The sequence below is a fragment of the Culex quinquefasciatus genome, chromosome 2 (assembly GCF_015732765.1).
Source record: "Culex quinquefasciatus strain JHB chromosome 2, VPISU_Cqui_1.0_pri_paternal, whole genome shotgun sequence".
Taxonomy (NCBI): Eukaryota; Metazoa; Arthropoda; class Insecta; order Diptera; family Culicidae; genus Culex; species Culex quinquefasciatus.
The window spans coordinates 112,767,842-112,789,332 of NC_051862.1; the positions used below are offsets into that span (position 1 = coordinate 112,767,842).

Consider the following 21,491-nt stretch of genomic DNA (forward strand, 5'->3'; position numbering starts at 1 on the left):
TAAAATGTTTAAATGAAATATTATGTTGTGCTAAACATTTTTTTGTCTTTTTTCCCCAAAAATTTACAAGTTTAGAGACTACTTTTTTTAAAATTTTACATTGAAAGTTAAATTTCACATTTCTAGTTATATTTTGGATGATTTAGCCGAATGACGTAATCTTTTTTCAGGTAACCAAAAATATTCCAATCGAATCCTGCTGACAACCCAGCATTTTCGTGTTGTCCCACGGAACGGAAGCTGTAACGATCGCAAAAACACTTGCACCGGAAGTGCGTAAACCGACCTTGCCCGGACTCCGGTGGCCATCCGTTCGTGGGATGCCAAGGCGACGAGATGAACTGAAAGGCCAACTAAAGACAACGCCAAAAACCACGTGAAGATCGCGACACACAACAAGTAAAATTAATGAATTTTTGTGAAATCGAGTGAAAAAGATTAATTTACAGAAAAAATACATATAAACATAATTTTAAAATAAAAAAAAATATTTTTACTGCCACATAACCTAAAAACCCGAAAAAACAGCACACGACAAAGGCACGACAACCTAAATAACAAAACCGTGCGACGTCGGTCGAATGTCGTACGACAATGTTGAACAATTTCGATGATCGATCGCACGACAAATACGACATTTTCGTGCAAAAACGTATGACATTCGTGCGAATGTCGCACGACATTGTCGTGCGACGTCGTATGATTGCACGGACGACAAACGACGGACGTCCGACGGACATTTCAGTCAGAATGTCAAAAAGGCGACATCTAGTGCGTGTAAAAATCTTGGCAGGCGTTGATAAAAATCAACGACAGTTGAATTTTCGTGGGTTTCCAAAGTTATAAGTTTAATTTGTATCGAATAAAATTGTGTTATATTAAGTGAAAAAAACAGATTCACAAGCATGACGGAACCCAGACAAACCAAAGGATTGAAGTAAGGAATATTTATTATGGTTCGATCACACTTTTTGTTAAATCAATTTATTTTAGATGGGTTGAAAAATGCTGCGGCCACCAAGTATGAACCAAAGTCGAGTTCCGAGCTTGTGACAAATTACAATTAACTTTATTTGACAACAATAATAAAGGATTGTTTGCAAATGATTTTTTTTTTTTTTCATCAAATTAACCCAGAAAATCCGAAACGAGAACGTACGACAAAGGCAGGACAATATGAATAACAAAGGCGGCCGAAAATGGCCCGACAACGGCCCGTCAACGTCGATTTTCTCGAAAGCCGATTTCGTCGATCGTCGGACAAAGTGTTGCATATACCCAGTAAGAAATACGGGGCCGAACGGGTCTGATCGTAAGAGCGACGATCAGGCCTACAGGGACCGATGCGGGTCTGATTTTGAGACACGCATCAGACCCGAATCAAGGTATTTTGCACCCGAAACGTCAACCTGTCAAGGTTGTTCGAACATCGCAAGAGGCCTACATGCGGGGGCGATGTAAGAACGACGTAATGGTGAAAAATCAGACGCGCATCAACCTGTTTTATTGTGCTCTTCTTCTTCCTCTGTCATCTGTCATTCGGTTTGTTGTTATTAAAACAGTCGTTTTTGAGTTTCGCAAGTTTATTTTCATAAAATCTTAAGTAATAATTTTATTGATTTAAGGTATATACATGAATTACTCGCTCCAGGCGGGTAAGGATCGGCTCCGGTTGGTCCGAGGCACTTGCAGATTGGCAATCTTCCGGTGTCCCTGTTCTGTGTGTAGTAAACAAAGCTCGAAACAAAGCCTTTTTTATCGGTGCAGCCATCTTGAAGATGGAAACTGCAAAATGTCGTCAAACGACCAACCACTGCTAATTTCCAAACCAGACTGAAGACCCCCGAGCATTCCACGATCATTCCAAGAGCGCGCACACACACACATACGACTCTCTCATTTTTTCCTTTGTTAGAGCCTAACCGACCCGACGCTCATCGCCTGCGCCGCCGTGCAAGCATCACAGCAATCGATGACTTCGGTCGTTGTCGCTCTCTCTTTTCATTCACATCGCTTTGCGTTGCGCAGACAGACAAGCTCAACCTGATCGACGTACACACACACTAGTACGGTCACTCACGCGTTGCTGTCCTTTTTCGTGGTACATGAGGTTATTCTCGTTTCGTGTGCGTCGCCGTTGCATCTCAGCAAGCAACAACAATCGAATTTCGACTTCAACATTTCAAATGGTCAATATATAATTCGTAGCACTATTGCGCGTCCTAAGAAATAATCAGTTTTGGTGATTATCTTGAAGAGGTCCCTAATATAAGAGCGCAAGCGTTTTTCTGATCCATCGTAGCAATCGTGTTCAATTTCCGTAGGTGTCAGGTTTGTTTTCATATTTGAATGCAGTCGGTAGTTTAGTGTTTTCTTCATAAAAAAACTAACTTAATCCACCTATGTGGTTGATGCCTTCCTCACTTTTTACCAAAAATGGGTATATGAGTGGTTTCATCATTTTTTTAGATCCAGAAAAAAAGAACACAATGTATAACTTATGTGGTCATAACTCGAGACAGGGTTGCCAGATCTTCAATGTTTTGGACTCTTTGGAAAGGCCTTTCAATTACCTAACCAACGATGGGTCGGATGATGGATCCGGTCATAGTTTACATACATTTAAGTGAGACCCGGCTTCAAAAATGTACATGAATACCACTTAAGTGGTCATAACTCGAGACAGGGTTGCCATATCTTCAATGTTTGGGACTCATTGGAAAAGCCTTTCAATTACCTAACCAACGATAGGTCGGATGATGGATCCGGACATAGTTTACATACATTTAACTGAGATCCGGCTTCAAAAAAGTACATAAATATCACTTAAGTGGTCATAACTCGAGACAGGGTTGCCAGATCTTCAATGTATTGGACTCATTGGAAAGGCCTTTCAATAACCTAACCAACGATAGGTCGGATGATGGATCCGGACATAGTTTACATACATTTAAGTGAGATCCGGCTTCAAAAAAGTACATAAATATCACTTAAGTGGTCATAACTCGAGACAGGGTTGCCAGATCTTCAATGTCTTGGACTCATTGGAAAGGCCTTTCAATTACCTAATCAACGATGGGTCGGATGATGGATCTGGACATAGTTTAAATACATTGAAGTGATATCCGGCTTCAAAAAAGTACATAAATATCACTTAAGTGGTCATAACTCGAGACAGAGTTGCCAAATCTTCTAGTTCTTGGACTCATTGGAAAGGCCTTTCTATTACCTAACCAACGATGGGTCGGATGATGGATCCGGACATAGTTTACATACATTTAAGTGAGATCCGGCTTCAAAAAAGTACATAAATATCACTTAAGTGGTCATAACTCGAGACAGGGTTGCCATATCTTCAATGTCTTGGACTCATTGGAAAGTCCTTTCAATTTCCTAACCAACGATGGGTCGGATGATGGATCCGGACATCGTTTACATGCATATAATTGAGATCCGGGTATTTGTGAAAACACATTTTTATACATAACTTTTGAACTACTTATCGAAACTTCAAACAATTCAATAGCGATGTATGGGACCCTAAACTAAGTCGAATGCAACTGGTTCGATTAAAATCGGTTCAGCCAGTGCTGAGAAAACTCAGTGAGAATTTTGGTCACATACAGGGATGCCATTTGGTTTTTTAAAATGTCTGTAAAAAAGTCTGCGTATGTCTGTGCATTTGTCTAAAATTCAAATATATCAATTCACAGTCATTGAAATACATCAGAAATCGCGTTTTTAAGCATTCGAAGTCTAACAAAATAAATTTCGACAAAAAAAAATTACAAAATTTAATTTAATGAAGTTTTTTAAAAGTCTGTGCACCTCAAAAAATGTCTGGCACAAGCTCAAAAGTCTGTGAAACACAGACAAATCTGTGTATCTGGCATCCCTGGTCACATACATGCATACACACACACATACACACACAGACATTTGTTCAGTTTTCGATTCTGAGTAGATATGTATACATGAAGGTGGGTTTAGGAGCATTTAATAGAAAGTTCATTTTTAGAGCAGGATTATAGCCTTACCTCAGTGAGGAAGGCAAATTATTTAATTGAATGTATGTATTTTTTCTGATGCAGGGATCATGGAGGGTACCGTGGAGGACATCAGTTTGAGGAACCAACATGAATAGCTGGGAACAGACCATTAATTTCCAGTTTGTTATGGTTCAGTTTTCTGGGACCTTAACGATCTTTTAGTTGGCCCGTTGCAGGCACTTTACCACATTGGCTGATGCAGAGTGAGATGCACTTCCTAATCAAGAAGTACATGTGTGTGCTCAAAAACCCACATAAGATTGATTTCTAACGCAGCCGAATATTTGAAGCAAACAGTCACGTCTCCAGGTGGCAAGTTGATTCAGAGCATCAACGGGCCTTTCCATTGATCACCATGTCGTCAAAAAAAAAATCAGCCACCCAAGCCAAACTGTCGTCGTCAGTATGAGCCTCCCGGTCGGTGAAGTACTTTCCACGTGTATTTTTATATGGAAGGAAAAAATCTAAAAAATACAATTTTCTAAAACCAGCATGAATTAATCGTTATCAATCTCTTTTTATTGCACGATTCTTATACGAAATCAATTCAAATCCACTTGAAGATCTCCAGCGCCATGTAAGATAGTTATGAGCCTCCGGTTCGGGTTGTTCTTCTTTTGCCCAGGGCTGTGGAGTCGGAGTTTGAGCCGGATTCGGTGGAGTCGGGTATTTTTGGGGACCTGGAGTCGGAGTCGGAGTCGGCTAAATTGTATGAGCTGGAGTCGGAGTCGGCTAGAGTTGGTAGGATGGAGTTGGAGTCGGAGTCGGTTGGAGCTGAAAGCTGGAGTCGGAGTCGGCTAATCTCAGAAAGCCGGAGTCGGAGTCGGAATCGCTTGAAATATGACCCGACTCCGCAGCCCTGAGTGTGCCAGTGGACGATGCATTTCAGCATATCTTCTGATTATCCTTGTTGGGTTATCTTTCTCTTCTGATAAAGTCAGAACCGCGTGAGTCTCCGGAGGAGAGGTCGAGCTCAAAGATCAATTGAAGAGCGATGCCGACTAAGAATTGTGATTGCCTTCACGTCGGGACCAGAATTGTCCTTGGATGTCTTTACTGACTGCTCGGTCTCCAGGGGAGATTTAATGTCAGCGCGAGCATGGACCGCCAGGCCAGTTACCAGGTCACTACGGTACAATCACTTCGTCAGTGGTACGATGATAGAACCTGGAGGTTCCGCGAGTGAATGTCCGTATCGACTTAGACAGGGAGAGTCCCGTTTGGCTCTCCAAATCTAATCTTATAAAGACCACCAGCATCAAAGGGAAGGGAAACAATAAATGACTCCATCATGTCCTCTCCTCGCACCATGAAGTTCAAAGACGACGCCCTTAGGAGGCTGGTCTTAACCGTCTAAGGAGATCTTCTCACGACAAGTCCGGTTTAGCAGATACTTGAGCTGCTAATTGCCAACGAGAGAAAAACCTGCCCGACGGAGCCAGTAACGTCCGTTGCGCGTCCATCCGACCTGGTCCGGAGACTGGATACCACCAAGCTGACCGCGAGAGCCGCAGAACCGCTGCTTCCAGCGCCGAAGATAGACAACAGCAGGCAGGACCAACAAGCCAACACCAGCCAGCCAAACAAGCCCCCACGATTTTCCCAGATTGTCAGTTTATGTCAACAATTCTTTTTTGTGTTAGCCTACTTGCTCTTGTCTTTTCTAGGGTTTTGCGTTGCGACGATATCTTTCTGCGGCGATTAATTGGAGCGCAGGATTCTAATTTTTCTCGAAATTATTAATATTTTCCGAAGAATAATAGAATCGCTAATATAATTTTGCATAATATTGCCTTTTCTCGTCTCATTCTCTACATTCGCCCCCTTCTCTACTCTTTTCTGCTTCTTTTAAAGATTTCTTTAAAAATAACTGATATTTTCATCTGAAGTGGCCAAAGTTTAAAAGTTATACATGTATAACTATATATCTTCTTCATTTTTTAACAATCCAAACAAACCAATGTTCGAATACGGTTTTAGATTAAATTACGTAAAATTTATTCATTTCGTTAGACCTCAATCGAATAATTAGTCACTATAAGAAACCCGATTTTGGTAAATCGCGAGTCATATTTTTGCATTAAAACATAGAACTTAGTTTCTTGTAAGAAATTAAATATATTTTTGCTACAAATTTGAAAACTTTTTATGTATTCCTCTCAAGTGATTAACAAGCTGCTCATCTAATGTACACTATCTGCTGATTCACGTTGCTTCTCTTATCTGAATTGTTCAATGTCTATTGTATTTAAAGGTAAGTAGACCTTTAAATCATTGAAATCAAGGAAAAACTAACTAAACTAAACTTGCAGATTTAACAGCTCGATAGTAATAGTAATTTTATTTGGCAACGGTATCCTGTTACTTCCGGGTCCGGGTCCGGTGGTTTAGCGGTTAGCGTGGTAGCCACAAAAGACCCGGGGGTCGTTAAAGTGGATTACTTTGCTTTTTATCCTGATACTTAGACGTTTTAGCAGGACAAGATAGTTTTAAACTATGTGGTAATATATGATGTCGTATCGAGATATTGAAAATGCAACATCCCAGTCAACTCAACCGGAATTCTGAAACGGAATTCAATTCGAATCGTTTCAGAATTCCGATTGGGTTGACTAGGATGGAATTAAACTTTCTGTCAAGCTTTTGTGATTTTTTTCATGACAGCTGGGAAAGTTTCACTCCAAGTTACCGTGAAATCACATATAAAATAGTAGAATTGAATTTAACACTAACATTTTCAAAATTGCCCTATATCTGCTCAATTAAGATTAGGGAGATCACACTCAACACCCAGTGCACAGTGGGCGAAATGGAACCCAAAATCGGACTTAATTGAACGCGACTGGTTTCCTGGTACGAATAATACTGTTTCTTATGTAAAAAAATCCGGGGAATCGATTGGTGATGGTTTCATCTACCGCACGAAACGGCAAAGGGTCCATTTTACCCGAATTCCCCATTTTTCAACATTTTTTTCTTGAAAATCGGTCTGTATTTAGAGCGGAGGCTTTATGCGGCCTTCCAAAATGCACTTAACTTATGTGGAAATGTCCCAGGAATCCAGTAAAAATAACCACTTGCACCGCAAAAATCATCTAGGGTCCATTTAACCCCAATTCCGCTATAAAAGCATTTTTGGCCGTTTTCAAATGTTAGGTCAGATTTTAAAAATCTGAAAATATTTTTATCGTAAAGATCAGACAATTTTACATAAGAATGATGATTTGCACTTGATAGTTTGACACATTTATTTTGATATAGAAATTAAACTAAATAAAGTGATTGAAGAATCACTTTTGGGCCAATTTTCCCAAACGCAGAATAAACTGCCTTTCAGATACATTTTATTTTTATCAACATAAATGTGTCAAACTATCAAGTGCAAATCGTCTTTCTTATGTAAAATTGTCTGATCTTTACGATAAAAATATTTTCAGATTTTTAAAATCTGACCTAACATTTGAAAACAGCCAAAAATGCTTTTATAGCGGAATTGGGGTTAAATGGGCCCTGGATGATTTTTGCGGTGCAAGTGGTTATTTTTACTGGATTCCTGGGACATTTTCACATAAGTTAAGTGCATTTTGGAAGGCCGCATAAAGCCTCCGCTCTAAATAGAGACCGATTTTCAAGAAAAAATGTGAAAAAATTGGGAATTGGGGAAAAATGGACCCTTTGCCGTTTCGTGCGGTGGATGAAACCATCACCAATCGATTCCCCGGATTTTTTTACATAAGAAACACTATTATTCATACCAGGGAACCAGCCGCGTTCAATTAAGTCCGATTTTGGGATCCATTTCGCCCACTGTGCAGTGGTTGGTCACTAGCGTGTCCTAAAAAAACACAAATCGAAATTTTTAAAATTGCATATTAGTCAACGCGCGAAATCAAAAAAGGTGCTCATTTTTCGTGTCTAGAAGCAAATCGTGTAACAGGCAATTTTTTATGGATCTAGACTAAATCGACCCTCCTGAATCCGAATCTGCCTGTTGATTTTCCCGATTCTCAAAGGGAACCGAGATATTCAAGATGGCGTCCAATATGGCGGCTGAACTCGTACTAAAATCACAATAAAAGGAATTTTAGGTTCAATCAACAACTCAAATTGAATTAAATTGGGGTCGCTGAACTCGAATATGACTCCTAGAATGCTCCAAAGTACTCAGGAAATGTGCAATCCAAGATGGCGGCAAATATGGCGAAGTAAGAATATTGGAAATGTTTATACAGAACGGTAACAGGCAATCAACAGGTCAAATTTAACTAATTTGGGGTCGCTGAACTCAAATATGACTCTTAGAATACTCGAAAGTACTCAGGGAATGTGCAATCCAAGATGGCGGCCAATATGGCGAAGTTTAAATATTGGAAATGTTTATACAGAAATGTAACAGGCTGTCCCGCCCGTGTGGATCAATCGGACCGCGCACTGGACTCACAATCCAGAGGTCGTCGGTTCGAATCCCGCGGCGGGCGCTCTAAAATTCTTTGTGTAAATATGGGTATTCGGCGCCGTCGCTCCGTGCCATACTTTCATACACTTAGGAGCCCAGGGCGGCGAAGTCCTTGTAGATAAAAGGAAGACACTAGTGGTTGGTACTAGCAATGGTGGCCGACAGCTATAAAGTCAACTTCGTTTTCGTAACAGGCTATCAACAGGTCAAATTTAACTAATTTAGGGTCGCTGAACTCGAATATGACTCCTAGAATACTCAAAAGTACTCAGGAAATGTGCAATCCAAGATGGAGTTTTGAGTATTTGAGATTAGCTACACTCGCCGCATCTGCTCGATGCACTTGGACGCGTTGATCAATAATTACTACCTGGTGTTCTGTATGATGAATTATTTTTATATTTTTATACGATTTAGAGATAATCATTACCTTAAACAATCTATTTTTTGTTTAATAATTATTTATTGGATAATTTTCAATGTACTTTTTTTCCTGATCTCAGTGTCATTGAACCATATTAAGTAAAATTTGAACTTTTAATATTTATTTGCAAATGCTACAGTGCTTTTACAATACAATTTTATCATTTTTATATTATTTTCATATTTTTCCTAATTCCTAATTTCTTCTTTTATATAAAGCGAGAACAAATGTAGAGCTGGCTGTAGTAGATGAAATAATTCTCATGGGTTGCCATGTGCGGTAGCGAAATAGTGCCATTCAGCAAAAACTCCTAAATCTGCCTTACGGTTTGAAAGATTGAGCATATTTAACCGATTTTTGTATTGTGAGCGAGTATCATCTGAATAATTGATGATTTTTTTTTTCAATTCTGGTACATTTAATTTAAAAAAAAAAACAAAACCATATACTTCTGATACCTACATCTGGACAGTAGCTGTATCGTCTTCCAAGATTTCGAAATGATTGACAAACAAAAGAAACAAAAACCAGAAATCAACACAACTGAATTTGATCTTAATCAGATCATAAATCAGATTAATCTTTGTGATTTTCTTACATTTTTCAGTTTTATATTTTCCAAAACTCCTCCTCCTTAGCACCTAAACTTTTTCTCGAGCTTGGGATTTTAGGTGTTAATCATGCTTCACAAGAGTTTTATTCATGTTAACCCTCTACAACCCAACCCCGCCTCTAGACGGGCTTCGATTTAAAAAATCGCCAATAATCCATTTTTCAACCAATTTTTGATCTTCAAAAAGCATTGGAAAGAATATCTTCTAAAATTTTGGAAAATTTTAGGGTTGGAAGTTTGACTTGTTTTATGTGACTTTGCCAATGTTTTTAAAAATGTAATTTTTTTAGGGGTCAACTTTGGCTGTGTTTTTTACTAGTATTTCCTATATTTTAAGTAAAAAGAAGTATGCAGTAATTTTTCTAGTACCCCAGACTATGCCTCTACGCATTTATTTACAATTTAAATGATAATGGTTCCATTTTATAGCAGAAAATGTGAAAACATGCAAAAAATTGAAAAAGTTACTGTAAATACATGAAAAATATAGATAGGCAAAATGTAATGATAGGAGGTGGTAGAGTAGGCCAAATACTACCAAAAACAAACATAAACTAAACAAGATAAATGCAAATTAAAATACTAAAAATGAAACAAGAAGAACATAAAACAAGAGAAGTAAAGTTTTTCGTAGAACAAAAGTTCCTCAAAATGACCTCCTGAACACGGGAAAAATAAAAAATTTCGAAAAAAAAATTTGGGCAGTAGAGGGTTAATTCATAATTTTTAAAACGATAATGTATCGTACACTTTTTCTTAAGAAGTGTTACTTACAAGATCAATTGCTATTTCCTGCTAGCTCTGTGTGAATTCCATTCTGCCCTGTATTGCGTGTCGTTCTTGCTCTGTCCTGTGGGCTAGAACACACATTCACCGTATATATTTTTTTTTAATTTAAGATTATACAGCTGTTTCCTACAGTGGTGTACATAAAATTTTTGCCTAATTTACTAATGATTATTTGGGATGAAATCTTATGTCAATAAATAAACAGGTAGCAGTTATTGATCAACGCGTCCAAGTGCTTCTAGCAGATGCGGCGAATAAAGCTAATTTAGCTAATCTCAAATACTCAAAACTTTAAAATTCGATATCTCTGGAACGAAACATATTCCTTTCTGTCGATAAGTGATTCTTGTGTAAAATTGGCCGGGGAATACGATAGTGAGGTCAAATTTAAAAAAATAAATAGGGCTGAGATACGGCCATTTAAAGTTTTCAATTGCGCAATACAGGTAGACAAAACATCTTAAACGAAAATTTGATCACGGAAATGGATTCTACGTACAATTTACTTCAAAATTGAGTCTAAGACCGACCCTCTAAGATTTAGGGGTGGTCCGATTTGGATGAAATTCGGGATTTTTGCATGTTTTGATAGTCTCAAAAGCTCTGCCAAATTTGAGCAGAATCGGAGATGGTAATTTTCAAATTTGCATTTTTTCTTGCACACTTCAGGTGGAATGACCCGTATACAGAAATGTAACAAGCAATCAACAGATCAAATTTAATTAATTTAGGGTCGCTGAACTCGAATATGACTCCTAGAATACTCTGAAGTACTCAGGGAATGTGCAATCCAAGATGGCGGCTAATATGGCCAAGTAAGAATATTGGAAATGTTTATACAGAAATGTAACAGGCAATCAACAGGTCAAATTCAACTTATTTGGGGTCGCTAAACTCGAATATGACTCCTAAAATACTCCAAAGTACTCAGGGAATGTGCAATCCAAGATGGCGGATAATATTTTTAATCATTCCCTGAGTACTTTGGAGTATTCCTGGAATCATACTCGAGTTCAGTGACCCCACATTAGTTAAATTTGACCTGTTGATTGCCTGTTACATTTCTGTATAAACATTTCCAATATTCTAACTTCACCATATTGTCCGCCATCTTGGATTACACATTCCCTGAGTACTTTGGAGTATTCTGGAAGACATATTCGAGTTCAGCGACCTCAAATTAGTTAAATTTAACCTGTTGATAGCCTGTTACATTTCTGTATACAGCCATTCCACGTCAAACAGGAAGTCTCCAAATCAAAAGTGCTCCGATTTGGCTCAAATTTGGAGTGGGGGTTCTTTGGCCCAAATAATCACACTAAATCAGGAACGCAATACTCGGTAAAAAAATTACCGAAATTGCCCTGTAAAAATCAAATTTTACTGAGCTGTCGGTTGAATTAGGGAAATATACTGAGCTACGGTATAAAAATCGCTGAAAGTACCGTACTTCAGTATTTCATTCACTGAGCTTCTCAGTAAACGCTAGTTTCCGGTAAATTATAGGTAATCGGTTATTTAATTACCGAGTACTCAGCTAATAACCTTGTGTTTTACTGAAAGCTCAGTAAAGATTTACCGAGTCTCACAGTTGAAACTTATGTCATTTTGTAGCTGTCACTTTTTGGATTTGCACGCTGTTATCGGACTGTTTTCTGACTACCATCAGAAAAAGTAACTTAAAGTAGTTCAAAACTTTAAATTGTGACAAAATAACAGGTATGTGTAATTTTATTAAAGGAAATTCAATTATTTACTATTTAGAATTATCATTTTTCTTTCAGCTCACGTTGAAGCTTCATCTCCTGAGCCGTTTATAGAAGAAGCTGGTTTATGTCGTCATTTGCACAAATCAAGGAAAAAATAAGCTGTTATGTTATTGTGAATGTATGTAGATATTATTTGAAAATAAATGTTGTCTTCTTATCGAATAAATAAAAAGCAAATAAATTCAATTCATAAAAAAGCATTACCGTAAGCACAGTAAAAATTCAGCATTTGTACCGAGCAAACGGTAATTTTTTACCGAGGTCTTCTGTAAAAGTTCAAACCAGCTGTCTGATTCGCGTTTACTGAGCTCTCGGTAGTTTAAACTTTTACCGAGCTGAGTAACGAGCACTCGGCTGTTGAGATTTCGGTAAAAATTTTACCGAGTACGGTAAAAAAATCTTAGTGTGATTAGACCCGTATTTTTTTGTTTGGCGATTAGGGTGGTCCTATCTGAAATAGGGTGATCCAAAAAATTGCGTTTTTCGTCGATTTTCGCAAAAACCACATATTTCAAAAAATCATATCTCCGGAACGGCTGAACCAATTTTGGAGCGCCACAATTCAAAAGAAAGGTTATTAGTTGGACTTTTAAGGAAAAATATGTTGAGGTCCAAAAAAACTAGCTGAATATTTGAAAAGGTCCTATGAAAATTTCATTTGCCGATTTCAAGGTCTCGGGACCAAAGAGCCCATGTCTGAACATATTTTTCCCTGATTCCTTGTAATATTTCACATAACATATCAAAAAATTGCGAATATCCATTAACACGTTTCGGAGATATGATTTTTTGAACATAAAAACTGGGTTTTTCGACCAATTGAGTCGCTCTAGATTGCATTTGAAAGCTCTTTCCAAGTACAAAGAGCATCCAAAATATCAAAATGATTGAATGTTTAGTTTTTTGTTGACATAAACAAATGTCCCTTTTTCGTGACGTTGCAACGCAATAAAATGGTAAACTTTGTAACCGATGGGTTCCAATTCGATCATTATCTGCCCAAATATGAAATATTTTGTTTTTTTATAGACTAAGTACATTACATCTCTTTTCGCTATAAAATTTGATTTGCTTGCGTACCGAAATCGCAGCCCACTTCACTATGATAAAGGTTCATTTCCAATGCATGAGAGTGAGTTGAGCAACAGATCTTAGATTTAAAAGGGCAGTTCATTATTACCAATAATCACTAATTGGTTGGTAAATCATGATTCGACTAGAAAATCATGTATTAAACTAACATTAGAATTAAGGCCTCTTAGCTAATGGTTAGGATTACTAACAAAGACGCGCCGCTCTCATGCACAACCACTAGGTGTAGGGAGTTAGGTTGTTGCGGCGTTCCAGTATGGCGAGATTGGGAAATTCAAACTTTGCGTTTGGACTTCGCAACGCATAAGATGACCAGCAGAATCTATGGAGAGAGAGAAGTGGACCCGCTGGGACAGACTACCTCGGAGAGCGGAGGATATAAAAGGGCCCCGAAGCCCTAGACTCGTCCTCTTTTGCTATCTAATAGCCGACACTAGTACGATCCAGATTGTGGTTCCTCGAACGAGTTAATTAGCCGCGTGTGCGAGTTGAATTAACAAAAAAGTTAAAATCAGGCGTTAAGTTGAACGGTAATCACGAAATCCACCCGAGTGGATAGTGTGTTGGGATGGTCAGCGGGGAGTGTCCGAGTACACGTAAAGCGCGCGTTTCGACCCGGATGATCACCTGGTGAGAGTTAGAGGGACGATCCTGTCGCGTATGCCTGATTTAAAACAAGTTTAAGCGGCTTTCCCACACCAAATAATTGGATCATTTGGATCCACCCCGAAGAACTAAAGTGCGCGAGTGATACCGAAAATCTAGTGTCACCGTTCGAGGCCGTTAAGACCATCCATCAACATATGGTCCCACAATCCTGGAAACCCTTGTTCTCACTAGTGAGAATGCCCCGCCGACCATAGCCACGGTCGTCGACGAAAAACCCAGGCCCGGCAGGCGTGGACGCCGCCGTTATCCGCCATCTTGCGACGGACGAGTCGCTGATCGAGGTATGTCTGTTCCCCTTGACTTGCTTGCTCTCTCTACAATACCCTCATCCCGGCCTTCAGCTATCCGGTCGTGTATCGCGACCTGCAGAAGGGCCCCAACCGCGGGACGGCCCCAACGTGCATGCCATCGTGGGATTGTTCGCGCTCCGTTTTGTTCCAGCTAAAATAAACCCCTAAAACCCATCCCAAACGTGTTAAATTCTCTTTTTGAATCTTTAATTTAGATTAGTTTTAGTTTTAAGTGCAAAACCGTCGAAAAATCACTAAGGTTTCTGCTTAAAAGTAAAGTAAAGTGCGTTGAATAAACCGTGCGTGTGCGATCGTTAATTTTGCCTTTTATATTTGCTGCACACGAGAGAAGACGATTGTGAGGTTGATAATGATCGGGTAAGTGCCAAATTATCGTTCGTTCCCCAAGAATTGCCCTGAGAAGTAGCTAGCCGTGCAAATTAGCTCCTGTTGCTCATAATTAGAACCATTTTCCACAAAAACTCTATTTTCTACAAAGTACCAGCTAGTCTGTCGTTACAATTGGCGCGCAGCGTAAAATCAAAAATCAAAGATTTTTATCCTTTCGAGTGGGGGAAGAACGATAGTTGGCACTTTTATCGCGATTTTTTTGAATTTATTATCCACGCTTTGGGATGTGTGTTCGTAAATGGAGGTTATGTCAACCATATGCTTTTTTCTTATAGGTTATATTCAGAATTACAAGTCGATTTGACTCCCTTTTTTTGTTTTAAGTTTCCCTTAAGGTATTTTTGGGTGAAAAAAGTTCTTATCCATAATCCCGTATTAATTTCACTTTTAGATTTAATTTTTTTTGCTTGAAGTAGTCAAATTTTGGTGCTTATAGTTTTCATTGCTTAGTAGTTTAATTAGATTATTTTAAAATGGAGTCATACGGATCATTTCCAGAAGAAAGAAATCGAGAGGAAGCTATCGACACGTGGTATTCAGACCTGCGTGCTGATATGTTAACTGAAGATGAATTGAATTTCGAATTAATTGTACGAGACATTTTGGTTGATCGTGATCGTTCTCGAATGCGAGGATGCTTACGGTCTAAATTGAAAAGTGAACAAGAAGCTGGTCAAATACCACCAGACAGAACTTTGAAGAATCCAGTAAGACAAGAAATCGAAATTGCCCGCCAAAAACTTGAGGAAATTGAAACTCAGATTAAAAATGGTAGTGCTGAGCAAATCGCCTACATGAGAAGCAGACTGTTGCACCTGGGTGCTAGACTTAGGTTGGCACTTTTAAGTGCAGCTGAAATGGAAAAAGATGATCTGACGACGATTTTTTCAATCGTCATGGATCATTTGTATTACTTTTACTATAGTGATGAGGCCCGAGGGAATGAAACAGAATCAGGAACAGAAAGTGAAAACGAAGAACCAACCTTGGAACAAATTATTCAACAAGCTGGTGCTGCGGAGACTCTTCAAGTAGACAAAGCAGTACTACTTCGAGAGCTGGAAAAATTTCGAAAAGCAAACGAAGAGGAAAGTCGTCTCAGAAATGAATTGCAGGCCTTACAGAATGATATTTCAGTGGGACGCCAGCAGTCTGATATGGGAGATCAAGGGGTTCAGACAGATGATTTAAACCTTTTGTTTCAACAGTGGCAAATTTCAAGTGCAGGTTTGACTATTCCGACCTGTACACCAACAACAACGTCGAGCTTTTCTCCTAGTCCAGGATTTTTAGGACACCCAAAAATTAAGCAAGTCAACAAAAGCGTTAGTTTTAATGTGCCATCCACTTACGGACTCGGGACATCGTACTCGGGTGGTTTTTCTAGTTATCCGAGCTACACACTGTTGAACAACCCTATCCCATCTCCATACCCCCAACCTCCATTTGGTTACCAAAATTCATCCCTACCCAGATACCAGCAACCCCATCCACCCTTTGGAAATCCTCAACAGTTTTACAGACCACCATCAAATTTTCCACCATACCCTCAGAACCAAAATTTTAATTATTCGTACTATCAACAAACCCAACCACTTCCCCTGCCTCTACCCCTACCTCCACCACCACCCCCACAACAACAACCTCAACCACCCAATCCCCAACCCCCTCGCAAAACACGTCCTCAACAACAACCCCAACAACAACCTCAACAACAACCCCAAGAACATCAACAAAATCAAGTACCACAAACAAGCTATCTCAAATCTTTACCTGTGTCAAAGTGGGGCATTGAAAAGTATGCTGGTGACGACCAAGGATTGAACTTGAATGAATTTTTGTTTATTGTGAAAAGTCATGCTATGTCGGAAAAAGTAGCAGATGATGAACTATTTAATTCGGCGCTCCACCTTTTTTCGGGACCGGCCTTAAACTGGTATCAAACAATGCGTTCCACCGGAAGATTGTACAATTGGGATCACCTTGTGTGGGAACTTAGAAATGCTTTTGTTCATCCCGACCTCGACAGTATGGTCAGGGTTAAAGTTTATCTTCGCAAACAACAACGAAATGAATCTTTTCAATCTTATAACCATGACATGGAGAAATTGTTTCGATCCATGACGGTTCAAATTCCCGAAATAGAAAAAAAGAAACTGGTTCAGCAGAACATGCGATCAGACTATCGCAAACAATTGACGTTCCTTACGATTCCTGATTTACCAACCCTTAACGCCGTTGGCAGGATGATCGATGCTGGAAATTTTTCATTATACAACAAAATGTTTGGGTCTGAAAAATCAGTTAATATGGTTTCAGAACCCCCCGAAAAGAAGACTGAGGTCAAGAAGACACCTCAGCTGGCGCCCCAACAAACCCATATTCAACCGGCTAATACTAATAATAACAACTCTCGACAGAATCAACAACCCGGGAATCAGAATAACTATCAACCTCGTGGAAATCAGGATAATTACCAAGCACGTGGGAGTGGTAGTAATCCAAACCAGGGAAATCAGTACAGGGCTAACCCTGCAGCCAACGCGACAAATACTTTTACTCAAAATCTTGCTCAACCAGGTGGCTCAGGCCTGAACAATTCGAACAGGACCGCTTCGACTCCGTCGGTCTTAGCACGTTTGGTGGACGAGTGGAGACCTCCGAATCCGAACGTTTGCTACAACTGTGGTAGAACTCAACATTATCACGAAGAGTGTCGCGAGCCCAAAAGGGTTTTTTGTTTAATTTGTGGGTTCAAGGGATTTGAAACATTAAATTGTCCGTATTGTCGAAAAACGGGATTCAGGCGGTTGCAAGTCGCGCTCCGTCGAGCAATCAGCAGCGCAATTAAATGTTTCGCTTTTGGAGTCGGAGTTTTCTCAAGTTTGGGAACCAGCCTCCGAAAAAATGTATGCAGCTCCTGATGAAGTGAATCAAATTTCCTTGTTAAATTCAGATGATAATCGACCCTACGCTCACGTGAAGGTTTACGGTGTTCACACCAAAGCGTTGTTAGACAGTGGAAGTCAGTCAACCATGATTAATGATACTTTATTTGCAAAATTAAAATCGAAAAATTTAAAGCCACTCAACCGCCAGATCATTCTGAAAACAGCGGGTGGCGACTCACTTGAGATTTCGGGTCAATTCATGATTCCTTTCTCGTTTGATGGAAAAATTAAAATAATACCAACTTTAGTCGTTCCACGGCTAGCAGTAGATTGTTTGTGTGGAATGGATTTTTGGAATAAATTTCAAATTTCTCCAATTATTCAATACACCGCGTTCGCAGAAGAGTTAATCTCCCCTGCGTCACCGAAAGATACAATTTTAAATCACTCCGAACAGGAAATGATCGAAAATATTAAAAGAACTTTCAAAACTGCCATGCCAGGACAACTTTCGACAACACCACTTATTTCACACAATATTGAACTGAAAGAGGAATGGATAGGGAAACCAGCCGTTCGTCAGTTCCCATACGTTATGTCACCTAAGGTTCAGGCACTCGTAGCGGAGGAATTAGATCGGATGCTCGAACTGGGAATAATTGAGCGAACTCATTCAGATTGGGCTTTGAATGTAGTGCCGGTTATCAAACCCACGGGCAAGGTTAGGCTCTGCTTAGATGCTCGAAAGATAAATGAAAGAACTGTGCGTGATTCCTACCCTTTACCCCACCCTGGTCGAATCTTAGGACAGTTACCAAAGGCGAGGTATCTCTCAACGATCGATTTGACGGAAGCTTTCCTTCAAATCCCGTTGGATGAGAACTCCCGGAAGTACACGTCCTTCTGTGTCCAGGGTAAAGGGTTGTTCCGGTTCACCAGACTCCCATTCGGTCTAATCAATAGTCCAGCTACGCTGTCGAGACTGATGGACCGAGTGTTGGGTTTTGGTGAGCTGGAACCAAACGTTTTCGTTTACTTGGACGATGTGGTAGTAGTTAGCGAAACGTTTGAGGAACACGTACGACTTCTAGCAGAGGTCTCACGGCGACTAAGAGAGGCTAACTTGGCTATCAATGTGGATAAATCGCGTTTTGGCGTTTCTGAATTACCATTTTTAGGATATCTATTATCCACTGAAGGATTGCGTCCCAACCCGGACAAAATTCGACCGATCGTAGATTACGAACGACCAACAACGATAACCAAATTAAGACGATTTTTAGGAATGGCAAATTATTATCGCCGTTTCCTACCCGACTTTAGTGGGATAGTAGCTCCATTAACTGAACTACTCAAAACCAAGTCAAAAATTATTCAATGGACGGATGAAGCTGAACAGGCATTCATTGCTGTCAAAGAGTGTCTGATTAGTACCCCAGTGCTATGTAGCCCGAATTTTGAGAAGGAGTTTGTCATTCAAACAGACGCTTCAGATGTCGCGGTAGCGGGGGTGTTAACGCAGATTCAAGAGGGACAGGAGAGAGTAATTTCATATTTTTCACATAAACTTACAACACCTCAACGGAATTACCACCCGGCTGAGAAAGAGGCCCTAGCTGCCCTGCTTTCAATTGAGGCATTTAGAGGTTACATTGAATGTTGTCACTTTACATTAATTACTGATTCGTCAGCGTTGACTCACATTTTAACCACCTCGTGGAAAGTGGGTTCACGTTGCAGCCGCTGGAGTTTAAACCTCCAGCAATACGATATGACAATTATACACCGAAAAGGGAAGGATAATGTAGTAGCCGACGCCCTGTCACGCAGCGTCGCGGCGGTCTCTCAGGGTGCTGAAGATGAATGGTACGGGTCAATGAAGCAGAGTGTTTTGGAAAATCCCGATGATTTTGTAGATTTTCGGGTGACCAACGGGCAACTTTTCAAGTTTGTTTCCACTAACGATTCTCCGTACGACCACCGTTATGAATGGAAGATCGTTGTGCCTTTAGGAGATCGCGAATCTATTATAACTACCAACCACGACGATGCCATGCATCTCGGTTATGAGAAGACTCTTTCGCGCGTACGGCAGCGCTTTTATTGGCCGAAAATGGCAAAAGATATTCGTCAATATGTACAAAATTGTGGAATTTGTAAAGAAGTTAAAGGTGTTACCGTTCCAGTGGTACCAAAAATGGGAGAAATGAGGGTGGCCGATCATCCGTGGCAGATTATCGCCGTCGACTTCATCGGGCCCCTCCCCCGCAGCAAGAAAGGCAATCAACACCTTCTTGTAGTGGTTGACCTTTTCAGTAAATGGGTTTCACTACATGCTGTTAGGAAAATTGATAGTTCAAATTTATGTATAGTTTTAAAAGATTTGTGGTTCCATAAGAACTCTGTGCCACAAGTTATCATTTCTGATAACGCCAGTTGTTTTACATCGCGTGAATTCAAGAATTTGTTGGACAGATTTGGGATAGTCCATTGGTTAAACTCTCGTTATCATTCGCAAGCGAACCCAGTAGAGCGTGTGAACCGAACCGTAAACGCAGCAATTAGGACTTATGTCAGGGACGATCAACGCCTTTGGGACACCCGTTTGGCCGAACTTGAGACAATTTTGAACACTAGCACCCACAGTTCCACAAAACTTACTCCATATTTCGTTACCCACGGACATGAAATGTTTATTAAAGGAGAAGATCATCAATTAGTCGCTAATCAAGAACCACTGCCGGAAGAGACAATGGAAAAGAATCGAAAGAAACTGTTTGGGGAAATCTATGACCAGGTGAAAGGAAATTTGACGAAAGCGAATGAAGTTTGTCGGAAACAATACAATCTTAGACACCGTCGTTTTCCAAATTCGTTCACACCAGGACAACTAGTTTACCGTAAAAACATGCGTCTTTCGAGTGCCGTTGACAATTATAATGCTAAATACGGGCCTCAATATTTGCCTTGTAAAGTTAAGGCCAAGATTGGAACATCTTCGTATGATTTAGAAGGTTTAGATGGAAAAGCACTCGGCGTTTGGCCCGCAGCACATCTTAAGCCAGGGTAAAAATATCTAGTTTATCATCAATAACTTAAGTTAACTTTTTTGGAATTAATTTGGTTTTGGAGACCCAGATCCTTCGATCGAAATCCCAACTAGAATAATTTAATTATAACACTTTGCTGCTTCTTGAAAAAAGCTAAAAAAAAAATTAGAAATAAATTGATGTTGCTTAAATGCGAGCACTTCGATGGTTAAGAGCAAACTATTTAAAATAATTGCATTACATCTGTTAAATGACCGATGTTGGTACTCTACATGTCTGCCTCGATGATTGTCCGAGTCAGATATGTTAATATGTGTGAGAAACCTCACGGTGTATTTTTTTTTTGTTCTTTTGATAAGAATGTTACAGTATACACAGTAGTGGTATTCTCCAATATGAAACAATAGTTTTCGCCTCAGCCTCCGGACGCGGAGCTGATAGCGAACGATTACGATCGTGTTGAGGGTCGACTGATAATAAAGCGACCGAATTGGTATTAGTTAAGAATTTGATGGTAGGAGTCCAGTGTGAACGATAAAGGGATTTGGAATAATTGCGATGAGTGTGAAAGAGACAAAATTTGAATAGCCTAGGATTCGAATTTGGATGAAAGTGATAGAATGTTTGATTTTGGAAATGATACGTTTGACCGTGTTAATTATTTGGTATAGCACTTGTGAGAGCGAGAATTATTTTTTTGTTGCCCCAGTGCATTAGAAGATTTTTTATTTGTAGTATAAATTGGATTGGATAAATGAATATGAACTTTTCCCTCAGAAATGCAGAGGTTTGAGACAGTAGAGTAAATGTGGTCTTGACTAAGCCGTTCTGGGAGTAATCATAAGATTTAGTATATAACCGATATAAGTTTAGTTTACGAGCATATTAACCCCAAAAAAAAATAAATTCTTTAATTTTTCCCCCTGACCCAGGGAGTATTGTAACCGATGGGTTCCAATTCGATCATTATCTGCCCAAATATGAAATA

General features: G+C 39.6%; 1 protein-coding gene and 1 long non-coding RNA gene across 3 annotated transcripts in view; both read left to right on the forward strand.

Moving 5' to 3' along the window:
- The first annotated feature begins 832 nt into the window (after positions 1-832).
- On the forward strand, positions 833-1,107 carry LOC119766611. The gene is made up of 2 exons (XR_005277009.1): positions 833-937; positions 994-1,107. It is a non-coding gene; the product is annotated as an uncharacterized LOC119766611 (long non-coding RNA).
- Positions 1,108-6,109: 5,002 nt separating this feature from the next.
- Positions 6,110-21,491, forward strand: part of LOC6045799 (myosin light chain kinase, smooth muscle) — a 184,963-nt gene continuing 169,581 nt past the window's right edge. The window contains exon 1 of one of the 2 annotated variants that reach the window (XM_038251763.1): positions 6,110-6,303. In XM_038251763.1, the coding sequence (XP_038107691.1) occupies positions 6,285-6,303 (19 nt within the window). In that variant the 5' untranslated portion in view covers positions 6,110-6,284. Of the gene's footprint in view, positions 6,304-6,361; positions 6,551-21,491 lie in introns of those variants that run through there. The other variant, XM_038251764.1, reaches the window with a different exon arrangement.